General features: G+C 45.2%; 4 protein-coding genes, 1 long non-coding RNA gene and 1 other non-coding gene across 10 annotated transcripts; 3 read left to right on the top strand and 3 right to left on the bottom strand.

The window, feature by feature from the left end:
• Positions 1-807: 807 nt before the first annotated feature.
• cdh17 (cadherin 17, LI cadherin (liver-intestine)) lies at positions 808-11,816 on the bottom strand. The gene is made up of 22 exons (XM_061288192.1): positions 11,661-11,816; positions 11,152-11,228; positions 10,823-11,027; positions 7,896-7,957; positions 6,949-7,003; positions 6,321-6,416; positions 6,116-6,253; positions 5,889-6,024; positions 5,661-5,819; positions 5,417-5,569; positions 5,153-5,358; positions 4,957-5,088; positions 4,731-4,881; positions 4,447-4,656; positions 3,893-3,969; positions 3,636-3,824; positions 3,324-3,568; positions 2,936-3,066; positions 2,641-2,865; positions 2,453-2,563; positions 1,964-2,080; positions 808-1,875 (listed from the first exon to the last, which is right to left on the bottom strand). The coding sequence occupies exons 1-22, from the start codon at positions 11,679-11,681 to the stop codon at positions 1,793-1,795; spliced, it is 2,979 nt and encodes a 992-aa protein (XP_061144176.1). The 5' UTR covers positions 11,682-11,816; the 3' UTR covers positions 808-1,792.
• A 447-nt stretch (positions 11,817-12,263) lies between these two features.
• On the top strand, positions 12,264-20,750 carry LOC133160513 (uncharacterized). The gene is made up of 4 exons (XR_009715916.1): positions 12,264-12,314; positions 13,234-17,128; positions 17,219-18,558; positions 19,502-20,750. It is a non-coding gene; the product is annotated as an uncharacterized LOC133160513 (long non-coding RNA).
• On the top strand, positions 12,785-12,894 carry trnal-caa (transfer RNA leucine (anticodon CAA)). Its single transcript has 2 exons — positions 12,785-12,822; positions 12,850-12,894. It is a non-coding gene; the product is annotated as a tRNA-Leu (tRNA).
• On the bottom strand, positions 15,235-22,118 carry rad54b (RAD54 homolog B). Its single transcript, XM_061288193.1, has 14 exons — positions 21,972-22,118; positions 21,652-21,835; positions 18,015-18,503; positions 17,773-17,935; positions 17,487-17,712; positions 17,320-17,406; positions 17,127-17,247; positions 16,926-17,065; positions 16,566-16,856; positions 16,334-16,497; positions 16,000-16,261; positions 15,856-15,922; positions 15,564-15,761; positions 15,235-15,490 (listed from the first exon to the last, which is right to left on the bottom strand). The coding sequence occupies exons 1-14, from the start codon at positions 22,116-22,118 to the stop codon at positions 15,273-15,275; spliced, it is 2,757 nt and encodes a 918-aa protein (XP_061144177.1). The 3' UTR covers positions 15,235-15,272.
• LOC133160507 (fibrinogen silencer-binding protein) lies at positions 18,683-20,550 on the bottom strand. Its single transcript, XM_061288217.1, has 2 exons — positions 20,144-20,550; positions 18,683-19,703 (listed from the first exon to the last, which is right to left on the bottom strand). The coding sequence occupies exons 1-2, from the start codon at positions 20,548-20,550 to the stop codon at positions 19,133-19,135; spliced, it is 978 nt and encodes a 325-aa protein (XP_061144201.1). The 3' UTR covers positions 18,683-19,132.
• A 1,177-nt stretch (positions 22,119-23,295) lies between the features above and the next one.
• Positions 23,296-25,501, top strand: rnf41l (ring finger protein 41, like). Of its 5 annotated transcripts, XM_061288215.1 has the most exons (7): positions 23,296-23,437; positions 23,595-23,801; positions 23,885-24,024; positions 24,281-24,307; positions 24,604-24,766; positions 24,842-24,962; positions 25,043-25,501. In XM_061288215.1, exons 2-7 carry the CDS (start codon positions 23,596-23,598, stop codon positions 25,445-25,447), a joined length of 1,062 nt encoding a protein of 353 aa, XP_061144199.1. In that variant the 5' UTR covers positions 23,296-23,437; position 23,595; the 3' UTR covers positions 25,448-25,501. The 5 variants fall into 5 exon arrangements, with proteins under 5 accessions (XP_061144199.1, XP_061144200.1, XP_061144197.1 ...); XM_061288216.1 differs by lacking the exon at positions 24,281-24,307; XM_061288213.1 differs by having other exon boundaries at positions 24,284-24,307; positions 24,604-24,962.
• Position 25,502: the final 1 nt, after the last annotated feature.

Genomic DNA, 25,502 nt, shown 5'->3' with positions numbered 1-25,502 from the left:
ACCCTGGGGAACAGGCTTTTTTTTTTGGCAGTACTAGAATAAAGTGTAATTGCGCGTTTACTACAGCAGGGGGCAGTGGCGCTCTCATTGTTACTTCTGTCACGTTTGCGACAGTGCAACATTTTACAACTTACAAGACAAGTTAGGATAGTCACGGTGGGGAGGGGGGGCGCGAATAGTTTTCTTCTTGCTAGGGGGGGGGGGCGTAACAGAAAATAATTGAGAAGCACTGGGTTAAATAAAGGTTAACCTAAAAAAAAAAAAAAAAAAAAAAAAAAAGTGAACCCTGAACTTTGAACCCGCAGTGACCCCGCGGTGACCCCGTGGTGACCCCGTGGTGACCCCTGGGTGACCTTTGAACCCTGAACTTTCAACTCTAGTTAAAAATCGAAAATGTGCACATGACCCCGTGAACTTTGAACCGACCTTTGACCCCTGGGTGAACTTTGAACCGTAAACTTTGACCTTTGACCCCTAGCTAATCACGTTTTTTTTTTTTTTTTTTTAAACCGGCATAGCAGAACGATCCATGGTCTTCAGATGCCGCGCTGTCGCCATCTCCTGGTCAGTTAGTGAAATGCTTTTGCTGATGTTTTTTTTTCTCTCAATTAAAACAAATCAATTAGCCAGTTGGTTTTCTTTATTTAATATCTATTATCAGACAAAACCAAATTGTGAATCAGTCACCTAGGCTATAGCAGAACAAACAATCCATGGTCTTCAGATGCCACGCTGTCGCCATCTCCTGGTCAGCTAGTGAAATGCTTTTGCTGTTTTTTTCCCCTCTCAATTAAAACAAATCAATCAGCCAGTTGGCTTTCTTTATTTAATATCTGATATCAGACAAAACCAAATTGTGAATCAGTCACCTAGGCTATAGCAGAACAAACAATCCATGGTCTTCAGATGCCACGCTGTCGCCATCTCCTGGTCAGCTAGTGAAATGCTTTTGCTGTTTTTTTTTTCCTCTCAATTAAAACAAATCAATCAGCCAGTTGGTTTTCTTTATTTAATCTCTGATATCAGACAAAACCAAATTGTGAATCAGTCACCTAGGCCAGTGCTTCTCAAATAGTGGGGCGCGCCCCCGCTATTCCTGGGGGGGCGCGTGTGACCCTGGGGAACAGGCTTTTTTTTTGGCAGTACTAGAATAAAGTGTAATTGCGCGTTTACTACAGCAGGGGGCAGTGGCGCTCTCATTGTTACTTCTGTCACGTTTGCGACAGTGCAACATTTTACGACTTACAAGACAAGTTAGGATAGTCACGGTGGGGAGGGGGGGCACGAATAGTTTTCTTCTTGCTAGGGGGGGGCGTAACAGAAAATAATTGAGAAGCACTGCCATAGTTGAACTTGGTTAGGGCCACGTCAATAAATTAGGGTGGGACCACCTGACATGATTAATCTTGCTCTTTAATTTATTTATTATGTCTTAGTAAATGTAGGAATGGTATTGATACCACATATTGCTTAGGGTTAGGGTTAGAAAAAAACGTTGAAGAATAAAATATTGACATTAATTTCATTCATTATAAGTAAAACTGATATGTTAAGATTCAAAGGTATTTTCCCTAAAATGATTTGTCATTGGTTGGGGAAATTTTAGGTATCAAAAGGATTTGTGGTATCAGTTTTTGCTATTGATATCGGTGACTAGTGAAGAACTGAGTGCTCGTACTGGTACAGTCTGAAAAAAGTGGTATCGAACATCTTTCGTAAATACAACATGCCCAAGAAAACAAAATTGGCAGCTAAGCAACTCTCTCAAATGTACACGTTTTCCTATAAATGTCTACATCAAGGCGTTCGTCTCCACCTCGTCGCTGTTCTTACTGCTTTTACTTGAACGCTTGATGGCAATGATGAGGATCAGAACTGCAAAACCCAACAACAGTGGTTGATTAGTTTAGGAATTGTAGAGAGTGAGCGGAAGGAGCAACTGAGTAAAGTTGGTGACACTCACCACAGAAGCCCAGAGTTCCAGCCAGGATGCCGATGGTGATTCCCGGTCCGTATTTGAAGCCGTGCTCGCCAGGTGCCACGTAACAGTAGCCCAGCTCTGTGCATGTGCACACGTTTACTGGTAGATGGAGAAATAGTTTAGCATATGAACATTTTTTATTTGAACAAAAAAACTCACCACACAACAATTATTTTTTTCATGATTATTATTATCATTTTTTAAAAAAAAACACTTAATATTTCATATTAATTATTTTTTTTAATTTTTAATTTTATTGGTTTTTTAAATTTCTCATTTTTACTTTTTATTATCATTTTTTATTTTAACACAAAACTCACCACATAACAATTATTTATTTATTTATTTATTATTATAATTATTATTATTTTCTTCTTCTTTTTTTAAATACTTAATATTTAATATTAATTTTGATTTAATTTGTTTTTTTAAATTTCTCATTTTTATTTTTTATTAACCTGCTTCACTCACCCTCGAAGGGTTGCGTGACTCCCATTCCCGCATTATCTTTTATGTTGATGGGCAGGGTGAACGTCCTGTCTTCCGTTGGGCTTTTCTTCAGGATCAACTTGGCTGTGGTTCCTGCGCAGTACACAACAGAGGAACGTGATGGAAGTGCACACGAGTATATCGCAAAGTCGTCGCATCACTTGGAGTACCGTCAATGGTTTGCAGCTCCCAGTTGTGGGATTTCTTCCCCTGGGCAAAGGTAAAGGTGAAGGGCTGCGAGAAAGGGGCGTCGTCTCCATCTTGAGCCCTGATGACCACCGGCTCGGGTTTCTTCAAGCACATGAAGGCCTGCGTCTCGGTCAATTTCGGGACGTTGTCGTTCACGTCCAACAGTCTCACTGACACCACGCGCTCGTCGGACTTTTCCGGGTTATCTGCGGAGCGGATTTGACATATGGGAATTACCTGGACTCCATTACAATTTATTTCAAAAATATCTCTGACCCTTCTCAAAGGCAGTGACAGTGACGTCAAAGGTTTCCAAGGTTTCTCTATCCAAGTTGTCTTTGGTCTTGATTTGTCCTGTGGCTGCGTCGATCTCCAGCCAGCCTTTGGTGTCGCCCTCCATCTTGAAACTGCACAACAAACATCACGCTGGTTCAAACAAAGTCAGAGAAAACTAATCAATAGTTTACTCATGTATACACACGTGATAGAGGCAAAGCCCAAAACAAGCAGGCAGATTTAAAGTGCGAGGAATTATTGATGGCTTTGTGATTGATGCGCACGTGCTGCTTTTGAGGTCAGTCGACTCCATCGCATCACTCACGCACGGCATTAATAGAAGTTCCAAAAGGGGGGCGGGGCAGAGTTTCCGCTGGTGGTCTTTTACCGTATCTCTTTGCCCTCGGGGTCCTTGGCCTCGACAGTGAGCAACACGGCTCCCTTCGTGGTGTTTTCGGCCACAACCACATCCAGAATGTCCAGGTTGAATTCGGGGACCTCGTCAACGTTGGTGACGGACACCGACGCGAAAGCCGTGGATTCCGAGCCGTACTCAAGGCCGCTCATTAAAGGTTCCGGGTTGCGAGCGTCGATTTTCAACTTGTAGGAGGACGAGGTCTCGAAGTCAAGAGGCTGTAGACACATGAGGATGGATAGCAATGAGATGTTTGGATGGAGAACATCAGCTTAATCACGCTACCTTTGCGATGACCACATGGCCGACGCCTTTTCCGTCCGTTTCCACGGCAAACACCTCGTCGTCGTTGCCGGCTGTGATGTGAAACTCGATGAAGGAGCTGCCGCTATCGGCGTCGTCGTCATCCGACGCGCTGACGGCGAGCACCGTTTGTCCCACGGCGGCGTCTTCGGCTACCGTGTAGCTGCCGTACTGCGTCATAATATATGATTGAGTCCTCGACTGATTATCGTGGCACCCTGCGATGATTGTGTGCTTACATCATTCTTTTCAAACAGAGGTAGCTCGTTGTTTACATCAATGACCTTGACCACGACCTTGCAGACGACGCTGTAAGCTAAAGGAAAGAAAGGATGAGAAAAGAAGTACCGTATTTTCCGGACTATAAGGCGCACCGGACTATATAAGGCGCACCTTCAATGAATGGCCCATTTTAAAACTTTATCCTTATATAAGGCGCACCGCACTATAAGGCGCACCATTAATGCATCATGTCAGATTTTTAATCCAAATCAAATCATTCTCCATTTTATCTTTTTTATTTCAACTTCAGATGGAACAAATTACTTTATAATCATAAAATAATGATCCATAGTCTTTTTGAGTCATGATTCATAGTCTTCAGCGGGCCACTTATGATTGATTTCATGACACAATGCTTTGGGCCAGTTTAAATTTAGGAATTTGGTCCATATATAAGGCGCACCGGACTATAAGGCGCACTGTTGGTTTTTGAGAAAATTTTAGGTTTTTAGGTGTGCCTTATAGGGCGGAAAATACGGTATATCGATGTGTGTGTGCGTGTGTGTGTTACCTGGATCGCTGACTCTGACATCCAGATTGTACACTTGTTGATCTCTGCGCCGCAACGAGCGCAGCGCTTGGATTTGACCTGAGTCGGCGTCGATGGTGAAAGCTTCGGGCGAAGTGGAGGGCTGCTGGGACATGATGGCGTAGGTCAGCAGGGCGTTCAACGTGTCCGCTTCGTCGGCGTCGAAGGCCAACAGTTGCCCGACCAGGCTACCTGAAAGCACGCCCGAGATTGACATTCAGATGGAAACGGTGACATGTTGAAGCAAACAAAGATGGAGGTCTCACCGACAGGCTCGTCCTCCTGCACTTCAAATACGCTCTCCTCTTCTTTGCACACGGGCGCGTTGTCGTTCACATCCTCTACCACAATCTGGATCTCCATCGGAGGGTCCACCTGGTTCTGATATTCATCCTCGGCCATCACCACCAAGATGTACTGCGGGCAAGGTCAAAATTGTCCGTGTAACTCAAAAGAACCTTGAATAGATGCAAAATGTTGCGCAACATTCACCATGTCCTTCTCCTCCCTGTCCAGCTCCTCTGTGAGCAGGATTTCTCCATCTTCAGTGATCTGGAAGGGGAAGCTCAGTTCTCGTTCTTTCTGCACTAGCCTGTAGACGGCACCGGGCTCATTGGACTGGACCTAAAAGCAGAACACATTTTGGGTAATTGCGCTGCGTCGGCACGCGAGTGGATTTTCTCCTCACTGTGGTAATAGCTTGCGGGTAGGAACCCTCCAGATGCTCCCGGATGGTGATCCTGCCGGGGTTGACCCACAGGTTGGGCTGCACCGCAATGTGCACCCTGGTGTTGCCGCTCAGCGCCATCTCGGACTCTCCCGCCATATCGTGGACCTTCACGATCAAGGTATAATCGGGGTCCTCCAGAGGGTCCAGGTTTCTGCGTCTCATTTCTGACACCATAGAAGAAGATGTAACTTGAGTGGCTCCATGAAATCAAATTAAACGCACCTGCTCTTTCCACACAGGTGAAGAAGGGGTTTTGGTCAAAGGGGACGGTCGGCGAGGGACAGTAGTCGGTAAATTTTGCCTTGAGAGAATCAGCGCTGCGATCTTCTCCTCGGGCGAATTGGATGGTCTCTTTGGCGTTGAGCATGTGCTCTCCTGTCGTACAAGGATTGAGCATGATCTGTGTGATCTGGTTTTTACTCGGACAGATTACGGACACTTTCCACGCGAGGCCGCCGAGTGGTACCTTGCTCGGTTGTGGAGATCTCGCCCGTGTTGGGGTCCACCTGGAAGAGCAGAGTGTTGTGTCGGTTGGGGATCTGGCTGACCAGGCTGTACGTCAGACGAGCGTTGGGGGTGGCGGGGTCGTCTTTATCCAACGCAAACACGCGAGTGAACGGGACACCTGGAATGAAAGGTACAAATGCGTCCTCGGTTGGATTGAAATTGAAAATGTTAAAAATAGAATACACACCTGCTGGTGAGTTCTCTCGGACCAAAGCGGTGTAGTAAGTCTGGTTGAAGTATGGAGCGTGGTTGTTGATGTCCAGAACGTTGATGGTCACGTAAATGGGCCCCTCCACGACTTCATTGTTCTGTAACGCCTCCACCTGAAGACAACCACGCAGCGGTTAAGGAAATATAATAAATTTAAAAAAAATTCTACTCTTAAAATCCGTAAGACATTTTTTCTCCACGCACCCCAACGAGATAGTTGTCATTGTGGGACCAGTCCAGAGATTTGTCCAAATAAAGCCAAGCATCAGATGAGATCTTGATGGCATCGCTGCCTTCTCCGCTCAATCTGAAAGCGTCCACGCCAGGATGTTCCACCAGGAACTGAAGAAAAATGACCAAGATCAATTTACAAAATGGAACAATCTGTGTGCGTATTTGTGTGTAGTACCCGACAGAGGACGTGGGGCACAGGCGTGCCCTCTAGCACCTCCAGCACCACATTCTGAAAGGGGACCGTCTTGCCCTCCAGGCCCGACCCAGCAACCTATCAAAAGTCGTGTTAAAAAGTGTATTTGCATAAGTGTGCACACCCTCCAAACCTAGAAGTCGACACACACTTGCCACCATTTAGAATAACTTCTGATTAACCCCAAATAAAGTCAATTGTTTTAGAAAATACATTTTTAAATATGAAATAAAACTTAAATATATAATTTAAAGGCGTTAATAATATTTTCAATGGCTTTCTGAGAATTAAAGCGGGCTAGTTTTTTTTTCACCATATTGCAATCTGAAAGGGGAACATGGAAGAAATAATCTTTTCACTCCAGCTCCCAGTGGAGCAAGCAAGCTGAGTTATTGATTGAACCAGCATGACATGGAAATATGTCTGGCAATTCTTAGACATGCGGGACGGGTCGGGACGGGACAAAGGACACCTTTTCGCTTCAATGAATCAACCATGAGTCACATTTCTACATCACGTATGGCTTCTCAGGAAATGAAGTGTGGTTCCTCTTCGAGAGGTTTCTTCGTGTGTGTTTTGACATTTTCTTATGAATATGCAGTGTACTCACAGAGCCGAGCAAGAGTGCCAGAAGACACAGATGCACCAAGAGAGTCATCATCAATCTGCAGATAAACAAGGAGACAGAGAGCAAAATGTGTTTTTTGCGTAACATTAAGTTTTTGTACAAATAGTGAAATTTAAGTTCCAAAATAAAAAATAAAAAAATTAAATTAAAATACATTTTGAAAAAAAAAACTACAATAACATGTTCTGAACACCGTAACCATCTCCGGGAGGCGGCCATTTTTAAAAAGGTACCTTACCTTATCTATGGCATAATAAAACATTTAGTCATAATACTACAGACACATGAACATGACTCAAGAAGTACAATGAAGTGGGAAGTGACGCTGGTAGACAAGAGTGAAGGTGACATTGAGTGGCGGCTAATGACCTTTTTATTTTAAAGTCACCAACCTCAACCACTCCCTAGTTAACAACTACATGTCTAATCTACTTGTTTTAATTTTGCTTTTGCTTTCCAGAGGACTATGACACGTATTGCATGATACGCCCAAGTATTTTCACTTTCTTTGAGTGACAGCACTAATGTACAAAAACATGTATTGCAAAAAGTGCATACTGTATAACAATCATTATTTGTTGGATTGTCACATGATATTATTCTCATAAATTTATTACGGCCCTTAGACGACTTTATCTTAAAAAAAAATAAAATAAAAATGCAGCAGATAGGATCAAATCAAAAGCATTGACAAATCCACCAAAACTGTAAAAAAAATTAAAATTCTTATTTTTCCAATGAGTTAAGTTCTTAAGTTCCTATAGTCACCTTTTGCAAACAACCAAGGTCATGCTCAGGAAACCCCTTGACAACACACGCTAAGAAGGCCTCCAGGAAAAAAAAATCAACACCAAAATCTCTTTTTTATAAACAAGCTTAATTAAATACATAAATGAAAGCATGTGTGGACGAGTGTCGAGGCAACGTACCTTTCTCCGGAAAGATCCTGACAGTCACTTTGGGTGTGACTGATGTAAAGGCTCTTCCTGGCCTGTCAAACAATAACCACGTTAACCAGCACTCTTTTATTGGATCTAATCATTGTCTAATCAGTACGTTTTCCCACCGATAGGCGCCGGACTCAACAAGCAGCGAGGAAGAAATACTGTAAGGACTCGAGTTTTTTCTTTCATGCTCAGACTAAGACACGTTTGTCACATTGAGTTTGTTTTATGAGGTCATTGTAGTGGAGCATACAGGAGTTTAAATAAAACATTTGTAAAAAAATATGATTGTATATTATATTATATTATATTATTGTTGGCTATAAATGTAAAATAAATTGCTTGCAAAGGGGTTTATTAACGTGCTAAAGTTGACTACTCTAAAGCTTTCCGATGAAAAAAAACCTAGCACAAAAAAGAAGAAAAATTTCAAACATTTTTAAATGTGTTTTTAAATAAGAAAAGATGCATTTCTAAAATACGATACTGGTATAAAAAAATGCAGTAATGACATGAATTAAAAGGACTGTAAAGAATTAAATAGCCTTCGCTGCATGTTTTGCATCAATGGACATTGCGCTGCTCCTTCTGGTGTGCACATCTTGGCCACCTGGGGGCAGTATAATATAGACAAGTCGGCTACGTTTAGTCATTCTATGCAAAAGAATTTCTACCAATGACATTGTTTATATTGTCTGTCTACATGTGTTGTATCATCATTTGTGTTCAACTACCTGTTGCAAATATGGATTTACCATTTTGAGGCCATCCTCTACTGTGACCGATGCAAGCACAAGGCAAGAACGTGAAGAAATCATGGGCACGTTTCTCATGGTCAGACTTTGACCTGCACTAGTGGGAGTGCTTCCTGTCAGATTGTCCATTAGCTGGGCTGATAAGGCCACGTGTCGTCAATAGCGCTGATGGATCATCGCATCGGAGCAATCCCTCCAAATCGCTGCGGTCACCAGGCAGGTCACCGGGCAGGTCACCTTGGAGCAACCGACCTAGTTGATATCCAAGCATATTTACGCGTGAAAAAAATCGCCGTTGCGATCTTGCAACATCCTGCGGAGGAGGGGGAAAAAAAAAAAAAAAAAAAAGGCAATGGTGTGAATCCTTAACTGCACGGCCTGTGAATGAGTCATGGTTTCGACAGCAGCGCACAACCTGCCATTGCCGACACCTCGCACAAGCGCGTCCAATTCGCATAGATTATGTAACGTCGCAAACACCTTCTGTTTGACAAGTTGGGAGGGCCCTGCACTTGCTTCTTGAAAGATCTTTGAGCATTTTGTCCATATCGTTACGCAAGTACTGAACCAGTAGAATTCTATAATGTTGCCCTGGTGATATTCTCTCAGATTTTTTTTTGTGTGCAGCTTTTCCAAACAAGTCGAGAGTCGCAACCCAAATCTCTCATCAGGCACTGAGCATCCAATCGTGTAATTATTTGATCTTTTTTAATATTCACCGTGATGTCGTCACCCTGTGACTCATGTGTCGCGTGTTATTTTTTAGTGTTCATCATGTAACTCCATTGTATGAAATGCGAGTCACATACAAAGGAGATTTTCCTTTTATCTTTATTGAAATAAGCAAATCGGGAAGCTACGTGGCTAAATGGCAACATTGCAGGGATTTGCATTGATATCAGGTGCTGTATAAGATAACCTTTAGAATATTCTCATTCATCAAAAAAGCTTACATTTAAAATAACAACGAAAATGTCACCTCTCACACATACATCCCAAAAATGATCACACACCAAAAACCTTTGCCCGCAAAAAACTCAAACGCGTCAGAAGATAATTCAATCACTCAAAACACCGTCATGTAGACACATAAAAAAGCCGTCCCTAAAAAATCCTCTCACAAATAAAAACTCACTCATTCTCTCCCGCTACAACACACTTAAACCCTCAAAAAACTCTCAAGCACGGTATAACATGCACAAAAAAAATCACAAATGTTAAAAAAAGGTTGGCACACAACACAAAACTGACAACAAAAAACTCACCAAAAAAAATGTCCGTCTTCCCTCTCACACACACACACAAAAAATGACACACACTCCAAATCTGCCTCACAACAGAAACCCCACAAAATTAAAAAAAAACAAAAAACATTCACACACAAGAAACCTTTCGCTATAACAAAAAAAAAAATCCAGTCAGGCTCTTTCGGTCTCTCTGCCTTGTGTTTTTCTAATGGGTGACAGATAAATGTGTTAGTTTTGACCTTTATATGTTGACCCTTGTGTAACCATGGAAATACATTGTACAGTAAGCGGAACTGAATGCAAATAGCAAGAGAGGTATAGGAAACACACAAATAAATAATCCTCCTTGTCCATGGGTTGCTTGTAAACAGTAAACATGCCCATCAAATTGTTCTTGGAGCCCCTCATTCAGTCCACTCCTCACCTCAGTCTTTCAGTCAATCGTTCTCCTACAGAACGGACAAGTCGTGGCAGGATTTCGACTTGAGCCAAAACGCAACGCTGGGATTGTTCCTGGCTACCATCTTGTCGAGAAAACGTTTGGCCTTAGTGGGGAGGCTCTCCCGGCGGGAGCGGCGGGCGGCGCCCTTGGAGTTCTTGCGCAGACGCAGTTGTCGAACGATGCCGCGGAAGGCCTCCCACACATTGTGCTGCATGGCGGCGGAGGTCTCGATGAATTTGCAGTCGAAGACGGCGGCGCAAGCGCGGCCCTCTGAAGCCAGAATATGTAGTGTGATTTTTTTTTAATAACGATTTAATTCGTATTATTTTAGTTTTATTTATTTTTATTATTTTATACATTTTATTTTTATATAAATTGGGCTTCATCTCACTCTAACATTGCCCCTTGGCCACAAGAGGGCGCCAAAGCAATATTTTGATATTAGACACGTTTTTTAAAGGTTCTTACCGTTAGTAGAAACCTCTCTGCGTCGCACCAGGTCACATTTGTTGCCCACCAGGATGATGGGCGTGTGTTGGGCGGGGCGAAGGCGGCGCAGGGTGATGCGGAGCTCCGACGCCCGTAAAAAGGACGCTCGGTCGGTGATGGAGTACAGCAGCAGGAAGGCGTCGCCTGAATGCATGTAGCGCTCTTGAGCCCATTCGCTGTCACTCTGCAAAATAGTAGATGATCAGTATGATGGGGGGGATTATGGGCATGAGGGGGAGGGGATTCGATCACGGTTTGCCCTTGCTTCTGTTATTCTGTTGTTGACTCGGGCCTTTGTTTTGACTCACCTCTGTATCCCATGTGTCCAACAGGGTGATTGTTGCCATCTCTCCATCCACATCCAGCTCTCGCTCACGTAGTTCTTCTGAAATAATGAAAGGTCAACAATAAATTAAAAGGATTCATTTCCAACTTGTAGTTTGAATTCTGTCCCTAAAAAAAATCCATGTAAATAAGCAAAACGATAGTGATACTCGGTTCAAGTTTCATTTCCATGGCAGCAAATTAATGGAACCTAAATGTGTATCTATTTTCTAGTGTGCTTATCCTTTTTTGGGTCGCAGGTGTGCAGGTTATTTTAGTACATTTTGGAGTTTTTTTAAATGGGTATGAGTTTTTGGGGTGAGTGGGTAAGGCAAAGCGTCGAAACGTCGTAACTCGAGGACCACGTGTTAAAATAGTCAAAGCTCAGAAACACTTTGCAACAATCACAAGTATATTATTACAAATCTTTTTTTTTTTAATTTAAGACAGGAAACTCGTTAAAAAAGTTATTGCAATTTCAATGAATTCTCACCTCCGCACAGCTCGCAGTCATCGCTGTCCATGCTGTCCGCGGCCCCGGAAAAGATGCAGGCGAAGGCGCTCTTTCCGACCCCTCCGGCCCCGAGTAGCACCACTCGGTACGGATTGACCGAGTCGGCGGAGATGACCGAGTCGGACGAGGAGGACCAGCTGCCGCGGCTGCTGCCTCCGTCGGACTCTCCGGCGGAGCTGGCGCACGACTTGGATCGGGAGATGCAAGCGGGTACCCGGGCGAGGAGGCTGTCCGGGTCGCAGATGCTCCAGCGGTGGATCTCGGTCTGGAGGCGGAGACTGTGCCGGCGCACGCTGGACATCATTGTCCTGTTGTTAAAGAAATCAGCCGCTCTGGCTTCCTAAACAGAACTTTAACGAGTGAACTTTTCAATTGCTCCCTGCAGCCCGGCTGTATTTGCAAGCAGGATTAGTTGAGAAACATGTTGCTCGTGAAACGGAGCGTGTAGTGCCCCCTCGGCGTTAATCTTGCAATGCTGCTGGGATTTCCCTGCATGTTTATATGAGGAGGTCCTCCTCTCTCTCTCACTCAGTCACTCGAGGGGGTATAAAAGCACTCTGACAGGCGGGAGGGGAGTTGAGATGCACTCCCACACCAACACTAATGTGCACTAATGGTCCACGGAGACTCCAGGTACGTGCATTGAGAAAATGATTACACAACATAGGCATGAATATATAAAGGGGCTTAATGGATTGGCTCTCACTTGGAAATGTGTCTTGCTGTCATTCACACTGAATGTTCTTTTCACATTCGGGCTGCCAGTGGTGTCGAAGAATTCGAGCTGGAGAGGTAACAAGCAGAATCTGGTGGAAATGGCAGCAGTTAAATGGCTTTAAGCGTTTGGGGTCACATAAATGACATTTTCAAAACCTTCTCAAGTTGAACACCATCTGCTGGTTGACTACCAGGCCACGTGAATGATGTCACAGGCCTGATCTGGCCTCTGACTCTTGAGATTGACACTTGGTCTAATCTAATACTGGAGCAGGGAATTTTTTTTTCTGCTGCTTGCCAACATCAGATGTTGGAATCCAAGTTGGTGTTTAGTCTAGGCAACTGTAGCCTGGGTTCACAGTAGCAGTTGATTAGCACTTTCATCAGTCAGGATGGCCGAGCGGTCTAAGGCGCCAGACTCAAGGAACAATTCCTTCCAATCAATTGGGAATTCTGGTCTCCAATGGAGGCGTGGGTTCAAATCCCACTCCTGACAAGATTTTTTTTTTTTTTTGGATGAATCAGTCAGCATTTATCTTCAAGCAGCATATTGTCACAAATTTTGACAGATGCTTATTTTCTGAACTACGGAGAGAATGAGGCATGATGCTTTGCTCCTCATTTGTTACTATGGAAACTGAACTGAATCCAGTCATGTTCTTTGCAAAACGACCATAAAGTCATGTTTATTTTCTTTTTTCATTTAATAGACAAATTGTGTATCGAAAACCTGATTTTATTCGACTCTCTTTAATACTTCATTTTTAATCTTGGCGAGCTTTTACACTAATTGTGGGATTAGACCTTTTTGTCTGCTGTTGTTTGTGTCGTGCAGGGCTTGTGTATCAAACGGCGTGGTCTCATCTACTGTGGCCTTCTGCTCTGATCTCATCTGGCTGACAGACGACACGGGCGACATTAAATCCTTGTTAAGTGCTGGACGACGACCAGGGTCAGGGGCTTTCGTACGGCACATTGGCAGGGTCTTGGCGGTTTGTTTAGATTGAGATTCTGTCTCACAAACTGGGACAGTACACAGTTAATTTCAACCGCAATGCAGCAGGTTGTCTGTAGACCGAGAGGTCATAAATAGGGTGAAGGGCAAAGTCCATCAGGGATGGGAGGGGCGAGCATGAATACCAGAGAGGATGTTAGAGCCACGAAGGCCGCTGCACTCCGAAGGCCGTGTGCCCAATTCGTTCGGCGATGACATCGAACCCGCAAGCCTTCACCGTGTCCGTGCCACGGCCAGTGAGGCGGCTTACGATAAAATATTTGGCGGGCTGAACGGTATATGCCGCCTGATGCACGTGGCAAAAGCTCACGCGGCTTAAATGTCAATGACTCTCTGAGTGATCATGAATGAAATATAAGACATGCAACTTCGGGGAGGGTTAATACCGGAGGCTCGGCCCGACTGCCTTACCATTCACGGGGATCACGTGAAATAAAGATCCAATCTGTCATTTAGTTTCTCATCAAAACAAGTGCACCCTTCCCATCAGAAGTGCTCATTCAAATCCATACGGCAGTGCTGGCAGGCTTAAAAAAAAAAAAAAAAAAAAAAGGGGGGGATTGGCCGCAGGCGGATGGTTAAGAGCTTTAGAACGTGCGCTCATCAGACACATGGCCCCGAGACAACATTTGAATCAATCTGACGGATCGCATTTGCTTGTCGGACACGTGTTCAGTAGATACGCTGACGCAAGATGAGCTCAAACAAGCTAGCGTCCATCCCTCACGAGGGGGGCTTGCCTCAGCTCATTTTGGGAGAGAGACAAGCTGGCCAACAGTCGATCGCCCATATCGAAACATATATATAAAAAAATGGAAAACCATTTTAATTTTTTTGTAATTTTTCTAATTTTATTTATTTATATATATATATTTTTTACTGTGTCATGGCCATCTTTTCTAATTTAAAAAAACCTACTAACCAACATTAGAAGTTGTATACAATGCTTTGTGCATAACTGCAATGCTCTGACTCACCTTTCATTTTTAGGTCAAGGATTACGAGTTTGATAAAAGAATAACACAAAGAGATGACAAAATAATACCTTTTCTACAGACTGGAAGGATCTGAATAAACTCAGTTAATTAAGAGTAAACAGTGGCTGTAATGAGAAAATCCAAATATCCCCGAAACCTAGTTATTACACAAAAAAAATGCCTAATAGATGGCGGTGGCGACGGTCAAATAAATAATTAGCCCTCAACACAGTTGAATACAACTCATACGGAGCACACGCACAACACAGCGAGAACGTAACTCCCACGCGGCGGCTCAGTGCCGAGCAGCACCGACAAACAAGGCTGACGAGTGTCTCGCGTCGCTTAACCGGCGTGACTAACTCGACCGTCATGTAGAAGGTCACAGCATGAGAAAAGCGGGGAAAAGCTTTTTGTTCTGTAATAACGGTCAACTGAGCACTAACAACGAAGGAGTTTAAACTAGATGAGTACCAAATTAATGTTCTGTATAAATTCTCGGTACGTACCATCTAAACTTCCCTCAGGCATGATTAGGATGAACTGCTGTTATTACCTTAGATGGCCAGAACAGGAACCCTGCATGAGCAGCACGCATGAATCCTGAAACAGTGGAGAAAAAAAAAATGTTTGAAATAAAACACTTGTATTTATGACTCAATGGATTTAATGGCCATTTAACTTACCGGTCACAACATTCGGGACTTCTGCAGAATCTGAGATCGTGTTCTCTCAGGAACAACTCCATCCATTTTTCATTTCAATTAAAAATGTTTTTTTAAGCTCAAGATAGTAATTATCCTGACATGTGTTTGCATGTTAAAAATCAACAACAACAACAAAATCTGAGCAGCTGGATATTTAATAGATCTTGTTTGGTAGTTACTGGTCCACGTGGGAGATGGTTGTTTGAAAGGCAAAGGTGATGTGGTCTCGAGCGTGATCGAGGTAAGGATCAAAGAAGGTGCGGGCGTCTCCAGAGAAATGTCTCCACCGCATCAGCTCGGACATGCTGAGGTGCTTCTGGGCCGGACCGCAGCGGTCCCGACCCAGCTGGCACGGGCGATTGTCAGAAAGCTCATCGTCTTCCTCTTCCATATCTGAGTAGGAAGTTCAAAAAAGATGAGTGGACACATAATTATTTTTTTCCAAACTGATTCAAAACAGGCCTACTGTTGACTGAGCCGTCCATTTTGCAGCTGCAGTTCAACAGGTCGTGAGTGAGCGACGGCGTGTCAGTCAGGCTGAAGAGATCTCGCAGCTCGCTGGCGGAGAAGCTGGCGTGTTCCGAGCCTTTGCCGAGGTCCACCACCGTCCCAGAAAGCCCCTGCTTGGACACTTGCCGCTGGAAAATGCGCTCCTCAATAGTTCCTAAGAAGTTCACCGCAAACGAGTGCGGCTTGGAATGTAAAATCGATTTCACGGATGTTTTTGTTTATCTCCACGCACGCAAAATGTACGATACCTGCTGTGAGTAGACGGTAAGTGTGGACGGTCTTCTTCTGTCCGTCGCGCCACACTCGTGCCATAGCCTGAGCAAGACAAAGGAGCAAACCTTCCGTTTCAGCAAACAAATCATACCACCTTAGACTGTTTTTTATAGCTTTACCTGAATATCATTAGCCGGGTTCCAATCGAGGTCATAGAGTACTAGATGGGAAGCCCCCACTAGGTTGAGTCCTACGCCGCCAGCTTTGGAGCTGAGTAGAAACAGGAAAGTGGAAGAGTAAGGACTGTTGAAGCCGTCGACCAGCCGCTGCCTTTGGTTGGTGGGCGTTTGTCCGTCGAGCCGACAGAACGTGTAACTCATGCGCACGCAAAGCTTCTGGAGCATGTCCAGCGTCCGAGTGTAGTTGGACACGATCACTACCCTGGAGGAGACATAGGAGCTGTCATAAATGAAATTTAGCAGACACCGCAACAGAGACGTGACGATGACATACCTGTCGGATGGACTCAACTGTCTGATGGTACTCAGGAGGTCCAACAAAACCAAAAGTTTCCCAGAGTCATGAGGGGTCAAGCTATCTGAAGAGTAGTTTTCTGGGAATAACACAGGAAGGCCTTCATAGAGTGAGCTCTCCTCGGAATCGCACTTCATTTTGTCCTGAAAGCAAAAGGCCACAAAGTTAATGACTAATGAATGAAAATATTCAATCCCAGCGCAAGTCTCACCATGACGCCGGCGTGAAGCAGGGCCGGGTGGTTACACAGTTTTTTCAGGGCGGTGATGCAGGCCAGGTGTGTGTGTGTTTGCACGGAGCCTTGGAGGCAAGCTCGGAAGATTCTGTGGCAGAGGAGCTGCCTGTAGATTTCTTGCTGCAACGGGGACGCCCTGCAGAACAAGGTCCAGTCCAGGCGCGGCGGCAGGTAATCGTTGATGATCTCCTGGGTCCTCCTCAGGATGAACTCGCCGGTGAGTCGGGAGAGCTCAGACGCTCGCTCGACTCCCAAAGATCTGTCCTCCTAATTGACATCTCGGTTTTATTTCACATATTGACTGAATTTTGTGTCTTTCAAATGTACAAGAGTCACCTCTGAGCACGAAGGCTGCCTGGAACGTAGGATGGGCTCTTCAAATACTTTCCTGTATGCAGTGCTGGAGCCAAGTATGCCCGGATTTACAAAGTCGATGATGGCGTAGAACTCCTGCAGGTCATTCTGCACCGGGGTGCCTTCCAAAATATATTTCATACATTCAGTGGCGGTCAAGAAAAGGGAGCAGCTCAAGCCCACCTGTGAGTATGACCCGACGAGTGCAGCTCAGGCTGCTGAGAGCCGAGGAGGTTTTGATGCTGCTGTTTTTTAATCTGTGACCCTCGTCGCAGATGATGAGACCGAATTCCACTTTTTGGACCTGAGAACGAGAAGGTGGAATTGGGCGGATGGTCTTTCGGCGGCAAAAGTTGTCGGCGGGAGTTGGGCGAACCTGCTCGAGGCAGCGAAGCAGCATCTCGTAGCTGATCACGAGAACATTGTGCAGGTTTGACAACACAAACCGCTCGATCCTGTGGTCCTGCATACGACAATGAGAAACCACGGTCCAAACAATTTCACTCAATCATCTTCCTCAATATTGTTGATCTCCTCCCTCACTTGATCCACTGTGAAAACGGTGATCCTCTCACGGCCCAGCCATTTGTTGAACTCAGCGGCCCAGTTCTGCACCAGGCTTCCTGGAGTAACCACCAACACGCGCTTGGTGACCGCTTTTCCTCCGTACGGTCCCTGCTTGAGCAAAGTCCAGCAGAGAGCCACACTCTGGAGGGTCTTCCCCAGACCCATCTCGTCGGCCAGCATGGCCCCGTAACGCCCAGCGGCTCTGATGTTACAAACAAACCAAGATTATTGATTTGAATTTAAACACCAGAACTGGACATACCTCATGCCCATGACGCATTCGTAGAGAAAAAGCAGGCCGTCTCTCTGATGGGGGCGGAGGTGCGCAGTCAGGTGTGGGTCAACCACAACATCAACCACGGGAAGCCCCGATTTGTTATTAGACCACTGGTGGTTGGGCGAGGGCCGAGGCATCACCAGCGCACCTAAGAACGATACAATGAAAACTGTGGAAGGAACTTCATTGAGCAAAGTTATTCAAGACTGGATGGATAGTCAACACACCAGGTGCTAGTGGATCATGGCGAGGCTTGCAGATTTGTTCCTCCTTTGGTTGTGATTCGAGATGCTCTGCTCTCCCTGACAGTGTCGGTGGGCGGAAGGGTTTAGATGCGAGGCGATGTGAAGGAGCCGGAGCCGTCTTTGGGAGAACGTCTTCTACCTGTGCTTCTTGGAAACAACGTCCCGTGGCAAAGGCTTCTGCGGATATGACGCCCATCACCTCAACTTCCTTGGCGCCGATCATCAGGGTCTCTCCTTCTGCGAGAGAGGCCAGCACTGACATCTTGTAGCCGCTACCCTGTCCAATGTTCTTGCCCTCCATATCTTTCAGAGTGGCTGTGCGACCCCTGGTCACCAGCACGGCATCCCCCTCCCAGCGCTTGTGTTTCTTTTTGCTGGCCTTACACCACATCACGCTGAAGTATCGCGCCGTGTCTTGGTTGCATTCTGTATCTGGGACTGGATTTGACACGGCACATGCTTGAGGGAGGCCTGTGGAAACAGATGAAGAGTTTTATGGATGCAGATGCAGGCCCCGCCAGTAGAGGTCAGTGTTGCACCAGTTGTGCACATTCACAAAGCCTTTGAAATGCATTCAAGAGTGATCAAATTGCAGGATTAGGACAGAAAAACTTTAAAGGTCAATGAAAAATCGACATCCGCAAAGCAGGTCGTGAACTCGCCATAGTAACGTTTTTAATATAAAAACCATCAAATGGACAAACAAACACTAACAGCACTTGACAATCCTTTCTGCAGAACACAACATTCCATTCACTTGTGTTAAGTACCAATAATAAAGGTCACGAGACACATTCTGCAGCTCCTTTGTTTCACTGGTAAACGATTTCAGTCTTTTTTTAGCAACACAAAGCAACGACGACAGGAAGAGATGAATCAGTGTCTGCTGGAGGCACTATGTTTGCCAAAGTCGCAATCTCACCCATTTTAAATTGATCCTCATCCACCACGAGGTATTTCATTTCAGCGCATCATTATGTAGTTCAAGACAAGCTACGACTCCTGAACCTGTTGTGAGAGCGCTACGGAATTGGCGTGACATCACAGCAGCGCGCTACACAGTGTACTCCGTTGACGTTTTCTGTTATTTTGTGTCTTTGCTAAAAAGGGGTGGGCAGTCCATGGCGAAGTCGGGCCACTTTTAGTTTCTCCACTTTGATTTTGGCTCTCAAAAGTTCCTCTTCCAACTGCTGTTTCCTCTTGAGCCCCTCCCGCTTCTCCTCAAGGTACATTGCCACCTTCCTGTGATTGGCCAGCACCAATTCGTGCTCTTCTTTGGCCATGTGCAAAGGGCGGAAGCGCTCGGGCTCGTGATGTCGGTAGACGTTGTTAGGGTAGATGTTATTGGGGTAGAAGTCGTGATGTAAAGACAGCGGCGAGGCAGAGAGGGGGATGTTGACAGACGAAGGGGCGGGAGACGAGGATGGCTCATAAACTCGGACGCTGTCCGCATCCTGTTCCCCCATCAGCTCCGGGCCCGACTCCAGCCCCGGGTCGGCACGTGTGGATGGAAGCGGGAGATCTGGAGGCGGTTTCACATCATCGTCCGGATCCAGACGGACAACCACATGGGGAACGGTGGGGACGGCTGCTGAGTAGTCCTGAGGGACGGCCAAAGAGGAGCTGCTGCCAGGAGGTTCGATGGGAGATGGGTGCTTACTGTATAATAATCTGAGGATGGACAGCATCATAAGGTTGAATATATAATAAACCGTTTTGAGATCAAGGTTTGTGGTACATTTGCAGTTCAAAAAATGACCAAAGACAAATTAAGCAGACGTCAACCCACCCCCGTAAAATCAAAACGTAATACTATTTGGGGCTTTGTTTTGCAGTTCATAATCAAAATACAAACATGTTTTAAATAGAAATCTGAACCAAAAAAAAACCCAACTAGTTCTGGACTCAACTGTTCTGTTGCAAATTAAAAAAAAAATATTTTTTTAGGCTACAATTTATGCAAACGACTGTATTTTCCATGCAGTGTGCACTATGATTTTCTTTCATTCTTCTCTTAAGGCTAAAAATCCCAATAATGTTAAGCAGCTTCTGATTCATTGTTTTGCCGAAAGAGTCCATCTGCTGCTGGTTCTGGTTGAGTCACAGCGTACCTGCGTAAAGACAGGTCCTTTTCGTGGATGGGCACATGTTGAAACAGGTGAGGGATGATCTCCAGGACTCTCCTGGTTGGCTCAGAGATGCTCGCTCTGTACTCCAGCTGGGCATGCCTCCGCTGCATCACTTCCTGTTTGGCCGACTCCTTCAGCCTCTTGTAAAGGGTTCTAAGGCCCTGCGCTGTGCGGTGGGGTCTGTCTCCCCCCAGGGCATTGTACTGCTCCGCCACAGTGTCCCAGCATTTGTTCTTGTCCACGATGACAGCATGTTTGTTGTTGTGCTCCTCCAGGATGAGCACGTGAGGCTGGACAAGCTTCAACAGGTCCAGCTTCTCCGAGAGGGTGAAGTTGGAGGAGCGAGCTTTCCCCACCATGCTGGAAAGGAACACCGAGCCGGATGCCATCTTACAGCGCCAGTTAGGACTTCAGCGGTCACCTGTCTTGTCCTGCTCCACGATTCTCTTGGTCCACCGAGACATAATGTTAAGAGCGATTTAATTGCTCTACCTCTCCTTTTCTTCCTCTCCCCATTCCAAATAAAACACAGGCTGTGGTCTGACAAAAGCGTGGAGCTCCACCACTCCTTGGTTTTCCCCCTCTGCTTCCTTGCACAACAAAATCAGGCTTCTGCCGTGCACAATAAGAATCAGGCTTAACTAGGCCAGCCTCGCTTAGGCCCCCGCCTACCTCCGAGCGTTTTGGATGAATTCCTCCCAGCTTAGACTGACGTAGCTAAGCCGCTTAAACCCAGACCGACCTACTTACAGCTCGGCCTCTCTAAACCTCAAACTGAGCACAGCGAAGCCACGTAGTCTCAACACATAACAAAAGACGGTGACACACATACACGTGGGTGGGGGGAGATGGGGAATTCGGTGGATATTAGTTTATTTGGGATCGGGAGACGGTTGTCGCGTAAGGACTGTGCCGGGCGGGTTTAACTAACTACAACGCTGGGTGGAGTTTAAGGGAGCGCGTTGCGCATGCGCATGACAGGCTTGCGTTGGAGCTATATGCTACATGCTAATAATACAGCCCCCACGAGGTATTTATTTACATTGCCGAATTCTACAAACGATCGTGAGAATGTGTGAGAAGCGGAAACGTTGGAAAGGGAGCCCGCTTGTGTGTTCGTCTCTAGCCAAGCGCAGAACTAATTCAGCCGTGTTGTTGCTGTTCGTATTACGAACCAAATACGAGCGATACTCGATCGTGGCTGGTCTCGACCGTGAACGAGCTTGGGGTTAAAATAGGCTGTCCTTATTTTGCTTTGCTTTTATGTATTTTTAAACTTACGACAGTGTTTAGATTGCAGGTCTCTGATGAAATGTTAAAGCGCGTGCTTGCATAATTCCAAGTATCCACTAGAGGGAGACTCCGTGTCTGTAAATAAATATTGCACAGTGCTTCACAGATTCATGCCTTTTTTTGTAATGCCTCTTTTGTAGTTGTAGTTTTTCTGAACATACTTCACTTGCATAACAAAAAGTTGGTGTTCTCCTTACCTGCCCCTCTGATGTTTTGTGGTGTTGGGACTTCCTGTGATGCAACGTTTGGATGTTCCGTCTCAATAACGTTCTCCTTACTTTCAGTTGCACTGAGCACTCTGGACAAAGCTTTGGACAAAGCTGGTGCTGCCTGGACATGGGCATTTTGGTTGGGAGGTGGAACTCCTAGACTTCTCTGGACCTGAGTGATAAGCAGTTGTGTGAGGAAGGACAGTTTGAATGGTTTGGAAAGATGGATAGCGCGTGGATAGTTCTCAACCTTTTTATTTTTTTCTAAGAGGGAAGACATTTAATAAAACATACAGTGACACCCTCACCTTATTCAAGGGATTGTCCAAGCCAAATTCAGGGTACTGGGTTTTGGGTTCTGCGCCAGTCCATGAAGAAGCAGCTCCAGGAGGGACAAAACAAGGCTTTTTTGCAGCATTGCCTCGTAGCTGGCTGGGAGCTGCTGAGCGTCTCATTTTAGCACTCACTATCTGTTAAAAAAGAATACAAAACAAGATATATCAACATTAAATCCACACCATTGATTCCAAACTACTGCTGTCATCAGTACTTCAATATTATATTCCTTTTTCGACATTTTCGTTCGGTGGTGTGTTTCTAATGTACAACGTACTTTGTATTTCCCATTATATAAATGAAAAAAAAAGTGAATTGATGATGATGTATTCATCCAACTTTCCTTTGAGTTCAGCGTTCCAATTAACATGACATTTTGATATAGTTTAGTAATCTAGCATGTATTGTATCGTTTTCGGACGCGAGTAAGCCTAAACTGTCAAGTGTCAACACGGAGACTTTACGTAGCATAACTTGAAGTCAATATTAAATGATGGTGACGACGACATTACTTACTTGTTATAGTTTTGGAGAAACAACCATTCGTAAAATGTCACTGCTTGAGCTTCACTTGTCTTTTAACTATTAGTTTCCGTGTTTTTTTTCCCGCGGAGTGATCTGTGAAATGTGATTGGTTGTAATCCAGGAAGTGAATGACAAAAGAAAGTGGTGCGTTTGTTTCGTTGCATGGTCATAGGTGGGGCCTATCGAGTTATGAATGGCTAAAATCAATAATATAAGGCATTTGTCGCATATAAATTATTCATTTCTTTAGCAAACTGGCATTTTTTCGGAATGTTGGAATAAGATCGAATATTAACATATATTGAATAAAAACACCCAAGCATAGGAAGAACATGCAAACTCCAAGGAAGGCTTTGGCATCCGAGTTTTGAGTCCTGATGTACTGCAAATCCATAATTTTGAGATTAATTTGTGAAAATCTTTATATTAAATTAACCATAAAGTGATGGAATGAAATGCACGTGTTACGTGTTGTTGATTTTTGACGTCAATTGATGCTGTGCAGTCTGTAATCCAATCAAGGAAGGAGAGAGTTTAATCCGAGTTAATCCCACATCCAGAGATAGAGAGAGAAAGCCCACAGGGGAAAACAGTGGTAATCTCGGAGTGCAACGCCGTTAAACAGCTCATCTGGTAAAAGAAGAACGTAACTGCCATACATCAGAATGTGAGTGTCAACTGTCATTCTGTCTCCATTGTCCGGCTGTCGTTTGACAGCTGCCTTCCTGTGTCCTCAAACGTTTGTTGTCAGGGATACCTCTCCATGGAGATCCACTCCCTGAGGCAGGGGCGGGATTTAGGAGATAGGGGACCCTCGGCTTGATGGAGCAACAAGGAAAGAAGAGCATAGCTCGGGGATAAGAGTCACCCGTGGAGGCCATTAAATCAACAGAAGGAAGAGTTGGAACATCAGGTGAGCACTGGGCTTTGCAGAAATAGATGCCAATACATGTGCTGCGTATAAAATCTTGATGTTTGCATCACCCTATTCATTTCATATTTAATGTGTTTTTATTTTAAGCACCCATTTACTTGTGCTTTTGCCTACTCGTGTTTTTTTTTTTTTCCAGGATGGGTTATGACCTGGAGAGGTTTGTGGGCTACGTGAATGAGGGCCTCCTGTGCTGCGTGTGTCGCGATGTTTTACGGCGCCCCCTACAGGCGCCCTGTGAGCACGCTTTCTGCAGCGCCTGCATCAGTAGCTGGTTGCTCCATCACCACACATGTCCCGAGGACAGGCAGCCGCTAGACGTGGGCAGCCTCAAGCCTCTCTACAGGTTATTTGTGATAGCGTTCACATTGTGGCGAATGGCTTAATGTGTCTGATAAAAATAAGACAGCTATGTTTGTGTGTCGACAGGTACATGCGCAACGATCTGAACCGTCTGCAGATCCGTTGCGTAAATGCCGGTCAGGGATGCGAGGCGGTGTGCTCGCTAGAGAACCTTCACACGCACGAGGAGGAGTGTGACTTTGCCTTTGTGTCGTGCTCAAACTCAGGTATTGAGACTTACTTTTCACACCCGTAAATCATTCACTATTAATATATTCCTAAAATGACGTAAATGGATAGCCACGGTAAAGGTCATCTGACACCTATGAGCATCGAACAGGTGGATCTATTGTTGCCATGGTGATTAATGAATTTACTACGTTGCTTGTTGAGCGGGCAGCTAAGGTCAACTTCCCATTATTCTTTTATGAGTTTTTTTGTGTGTCTTGTTCTCCCAACATGATGGCAACACGTTGCTGAAAGGAGGCAACTACATTTGTTATCGTTGTGGTAGGTATGGTGCACGAGACCGCGTGCATGCAGAGTGGAATTGTTTCATGCTGCAGTGAGCTACTTTTGGTTTGCCTGTGATCGTTGTGCTTTCCTTTTTTTTTTTTTTTAGTAAATTCACAACTACAAATTTGTACACTGTGAATGACAAAATTCTAATCGATAATTAGCCTACTAAAAATAAAAAATAAACATTTAACCGCACAGCTTCACAAGCTTCGCTTAACAAACAACAAATTGTATTTTAGTCAGTTTGAGCTACTTTTTTGGTGTGAGACTCTTCCTGTGCGTTGCAGGGTGTCCCGCGCAAGTGGAAAGACGAGGTTTGGAGGCTCACCTTTCAGAATGCAACTTCTGCAGCCGGGAATGTCCAAACGGCTGCGGCCACACTCTCCTCTCCAGTGAGCAATCGCAGCACAACTGTGTGGCGGAACTTCGCTCCGAAGTGGAAATGCTGCGGTATGGAACCGTGAGTGGACCAGCATTCCACCAGTCAGTCACCTGTCATAATTTTTCCATATGTGCACCACAAAGGGTTGAGATGGTGTGCAAGGTGGAGGAGGTGAGACGAGAGATGGAGTCTCGGTTGGACTCGCAGAGGAGACACATGGTGCAGAAGGAGTCGCAGCTGAAAAATGAAGTCGAGGAGGTGAAGGTAAATAAATCATAAACAACAAATTTTGAAAATTGAAAGAAATTGTACTAATAAAAGCCTTACCTGTCTTTCCTGTTTAGGGCCAGTTGTCCCGCGTAATCTGCGACGTGCGTGCTCTGCTCGGAGCAGAACGTCTAAGGCGACAGGAGCTGGCGGAGGTAGAGTTGGAGAAGAGAGAACTGCTGGAGCTCCTCCGAGACCTGCACCCTTCCAGGAATCAGCAGTCGGATGACCAGCTGGGCCAAGAGCAGCGTCAGGAAGAGCAGCAGACACCCCGATGGGAACCTACCTATGAGCCACTGAGGCACCATCGGAGGAAAACTTCCTTAAACCTATCCAGTCCTTCGCTTCACTCGTCTCAGGCTTTAAATGGACCCGGTTGTCCTTCTTCACCTCAGCTGGGTGACGGTGCGCGTAAAAGCGGAACCCGAAGTCTGACGCTGGACTGCATCAAGAAGAAGAGCCGTGAGGTCACCGTTATCTGAGCAGACTGGTCCGAAGATTCTTAAAAAAATTAATTAAACCTTTTTTTTTTTTTTT

The sequence above is a fragment of the Syngnathus typhle genome, linkage group LG10 (genome assembly GCF_033458585.1).
Source record: "Syngnathus typhle isolate RoL2023-S1 ecotype Sweden linkage group LG10, RoL_Styp_1.0, whole genome shotgun sequence".
NCBI lineage: Eukaryota > Metazoa > Chordata > Actinopteri > Syngnathiformes > Syngnathidae > Syngnathus > Syngnathus typhle.
This window is presented reverse-complemented; position numbering and strand designations above follow the sequence as displayed.